This window comes from Eretmochelys imbricata, chromosome 7, assembly GCF_965152235.1.
Source record: "Eretmochelys imbricata isolate rEreImb1 chromosome 7, rEreImb1.hap1, whole genome shotgun sequence".
Classification (NCBI taxonomy): domain Eukaryota; kingdom Metazoa; phylum Chordata; order Testudines; family Cheloniidae; genus Eretmochelys; species Eretmochelys imbricata.
This window is the reverse complement of record NC_135578.1, coordinates 39,069,791-39,074,013: the sequence shown is the minus strand read 5'-3', so window position 1 is coordinate 39,074,013 and position 4,223 is coordinate 39,069,791. Positions and strand designations below refer to the sequence as shown.

The following is a 4,223-nucleotide window of genomic DNA, read 5'->3' as shown; positions in this document are numbered from 1 at the left end:
ATGCTGCTGTAATCCTTCACCTTTAAAGGGGCATAATCACAATTTACTTGGCAGGATTCAACAGGAGAAATGATCAGGTATAAGCCAACCATAATATTGTACCAGGAAGCAAACAATAATCAATACTCCTCTTAGAAAAATAAAATCACAATGTAAAAGGTAAAAAACAGAAATCTTACAACCTCCCCTGCCCAAATGGCTGTCTCCCTTATATAAAGGCCAAAGACAGGGTGGCTTCTGCTTATACAGAGTCAGATGCTATGTTGGTAAGTCAATTGCTAGATAATCCACCTCTGTGGTAAATTCATTTTTTGTTTACTTTTGGGTCCCTCTTATTCTCAGATGTGTGATTGAGAGAGGAGGCTGCTTATTCTAGTCACAGGCTCCTGTGAGGTGATGGAAAACCACCTGTATCATTTGTTTATAAAACAGAAATGCAATTTTGTCTTTCTGAATGTTTCATGCTATTCAGCCATTGCAGTATCCATATTTATGTTACGATTATTTTCAGTCCATGTTTTTTTCCCCAATACCTATCAGTGAGTTTACTTAAAGGATATATACGAAGATATTATGGAGATGTTAAAGGACTGTGTGCAAATTAATGTGGCAACTAAAAGAATTATACAGTAGCTTCTTTGTCTACGTACTGTACCGATACACAAAAATAAGTGGATTATCGTTACTCTATTATATCCTAACTCATATAATTTTAAAAAAACAGTAGGGGGCACAAATATGCTTGCTCACCCAGGGCACAAAATGCCTAATTCAGCTGTAAGGAAGAAAAACTAAGATTCTGTGGCTCACCTGCTAAAAGTACTAGACAAATAAGAATAATTCCCTATTCAAGACAAACCATCACAAGCAGTTTCTCAGACACTGAGAGCAAGCAGGTTATAGCGTGTATCCAGTGCTGCCTCCCCTCAGCTGCTCAGGCCTTGTCTACACATAAGTTTGAACTGATTTAACTAAAAAGAGGTTTTAAAAACTGATTTAGTTAAACGGGTGCAAAATCTTGCTATGAAATACTCTTGAGTTCACTTAAACCTGGTTTATATCCAAATAGCTTAAATCAGTTTCTTACTGAGTTAAGCTAAATGGATATAACAAGCTTTTGGGGTTTGTCTTCTTTTTTCAGCTTTTATTAGCAGAAGGACACCTATACCTCATTCTTGCACTGTTGTTTTTTTAACTCCAACAGGCGTCTAGTAGGTGTGCAAATAAAGGGAAATTATTTGAGAACAGGTCCTGTAGGATAACTTTTCGAACACCTAAAACAACCCTAGGTTAAATAATCTCACTTTCTATAACACTAGCTTGGAAAGATTAGATTTTTAATTGGTAAATGTCAGTAAACAGATTTTACCATACAGCAGGTGGGTATTGTAGTTGTAAGAACGCTTGGTAGAGATCTTGTAGGTGTTTGTCTCTGTCTGAGGGGTTGCAGTAAATGCGGTTGTATCTTAGAGCTTCGCTATAGACAGTGGATCATGTGGTGTGGTCTGGATGAAAGCTGGAGGCATGTAGGTAAGTATAGTGGTCAGCAGGTTTCCAGTATAGGGTGGTGTTTATGTGACCATCGCTTATTAGCACCGTAGTGTCCAGGAAGTGGATCTCTTGTGTGGACTGGTCCAGGCTGAAGCTGATGGTGGGATAGAAATTGTTGAAATCATGGTGGAATTCCTCAAGGAGTTACACTACTTTCTGTTGTAGGGAAAGTCTTCTGAAGCATATCACGCAAGATGAAAGAGGCAGTGGATGTAAAGATTAGAGAAGAACAAGCTGGATTCAGGTGCAAGAGATCCTGGTGTAGATCAGATATTTAAACTGAAGATAATCATCAGAGGATGTATAGAATGGTAGCCTCCCCCTCATCTCCCCCACCCCATCATCAGTTTCAATGATTTTCAAAGTTATCTGATAGGCTGCATAGACATACATTGTGGAATATTCTTCAGACCTATAGAATCCCAGCTAAAGTTGTCAACATCATTAAGGCCATATATATATTCCTCATACAACTCACTTGACCTTTCCAAGCCTTAGTTAAAATTGATTAATATTTGAAAAGCCCTGTCAAAGGGAAGATATTACGCTAAAGTGTGCAGTATTATTTTTATTTTATTGCAATTATTGAACCAAGGGAGGTTGTGGAAATCCCTGTCACTGGAGGTTTTGAAGAGCAGGTTAGATAAACATCTGTCAGGGATGGTCTAGGTTTAGTTGGTCCTACGTCAGTGGAGGAGAGGGGCAGGAAGATGGACTAGATGTCCTCTTAAGTCCCTTATAGTCTTACATTTCTATGATGCTATTTTTTTCCTCTTACAGAGTCACCAAAAGAACCAGAAAGCAACACACTATAAACTCAACCAGGCTTATAAACAAGAGTGAATTACCAGGATCCTGACATCTGCCCTGATTTCTGCTCTGTGACCTTGAGCAAAAGATGTGTGAGATCAGTAAAGATACAACAAAGAACTTAACAGAGGTTCACTCAATCCCACTAGGTCTGGGCCTGGGCAGCATCTCACTGATCACAGTCATCATGAATATTTTGGTCCTATATGCAGTGAAAACAGAAAGAAAGCTGCATACAGTTGGGAACCTGTATATTGTCAGCCTATCAGTCGCAGACCTTATAGTTGGTGCAGCTGTTATGCCACTGAACATTATGTACCTACTGAATGGCAGATGGGTACTGGGCAGACCAGCCTGTCTGTTCTGGCTCTCAATGGATTATGTAGCCTCCACAGCCTCCATCTTCAGCCTTTTTATATTGTGCATAGATCGTTACCGTTCAGTTCAGCAGCCACTCAAGTATCTCAAGTACCGGACCAAAACTCGAGCATTGGTAATGATTTCTGGAGCTTGGCTGGTTTCTTTTCTGTGGATCATCCCAATTCTAGGCTGGCATGCTTTTGCCAATGATGGGAGATGGCAAGTGGAAGAATGGACCTGTGAAACAGAGTTCTCAGAAGTCACCTGGTTTAAAGTGTTGACGGCCATTGTCAACTTCTATATCCCATCTTTACTGATGTTATGGTTCTATGCAAAAATATACAAGGCTGTCCGGAAACACTATCAGCACCGAGAGCTCATCAATGGATCGTTTCGGTCTTTCTCAGAAAACAAAAGTATACATCATGATAAGGTGCAGGAAAAGCAAAACATTCTCCACAAAAAGCCAAATAAAGGTATAAACACAGGTCTTTTGAAAGGAAGCTCTGTAGACCCTTGCTGTAATGTAAATCTCTACTTCCCTCAGCCCAAAGGTATGGGGGCGAAGCTTCAACACAGCAGCTTTGACAAACCCCCAAAGGCTCGCATTACAGAAGATGACAGCAAGGTAGTAAAACTGAGCTGTTTTCCCCTTGCCATTGCCCAGACTCAGCCAGGATCAGATAAAGTGGGACTGAAGTATGTGTCTGTCAAGAAGGGGCCTTGCTCACAGGCTCCAGAGTTAAGTGACACATCAGATGAGCACACTTTCATGGAGGGGGGCTCCTGTAAAAATGACTCCGATCCCACCCCGATCCCAGAAACTTCTAGGGCTGAGGAAAAGACTAACAAAGACTTTGCAGGCCTCAGTTACCTGAAGAGCACCTGGCTGAGACTGCGCACCCAGTCCATGCAAGGGGTGCATGTGAACAGGGAGAGGAAAGCAGCCAAGCAGCTGGGTTTCATAATGGCAGCCTTTATGCTGTGCTGGATTCCCTATTTTGTGCTGTTTATGGTAATAGCCTATTGTCAAAGCTGTTGCAACCACAGTTTTCATATGTTCACTATTTGGCTTGGTTATGTGAACTCCACTTTAAATCCATTCATCTATCCCCTCTGTAATGAGAACTTCAAGAACACGTTCAAAAAGATCCTTCATATTCACTCATAATACCACATCAGGCTGTTTTTATTTGGGGTGGAAAAAAAAGTGAGTCCATGATTTTTCAAAGAAAAAAACTTTCCAGTTTCAAGGGAAATTATGAATGAGGTAGAAAAGCTTTAAAAATGTAATCTGTAGAACTATCAATTGAAAACAGGAAACACGTATTTACATGACAAATAAGAGCTTTAAAGTTCAAAGTATTTAAAGGGGAACTGGCTTTGACCACGATTCCTGAAAACTCAGGGCTCAGTCTCAGGACTGCTATGCTAATGTACATATTTTACAGTGAGTAAGACTTCCTCTTTCCATTATGTGGAACATAACTGGAGAGATAGAC

The 4,223-nt window shown here is 40.4% G+C and overlaps 1 protein-coding gene across 1 annotated transcript; it reads left to right on the top strand.

Moving 5' to 3' along the window:
- Positions 1-2,449: 2,449 nt before the first annotated feature.
- On the top strand, positions 2,450-3,892 carry HRH1 (histamine receptor H1). The gene has a single exon (XM_077822614.1). The coding sequence runs from the start codon at positions 2,450-2,452 to the stop codon at positions 3,890-3,892; it is 1,443 nt and encodes a 480-aa protein (XP_077678740.1).
- Positions 3,893-4,223: the final 331 nt, after the last annotated feature.

Excerpts from the sequence above, each read along its gene's own strand:
- HRH1 (XM_077822614.1), top strand. The coding sequence starts at position 2,450 with ATGTGTGAGATCAGTAAAGATACAACAAAGAACTTAACAGAGGTTCAC.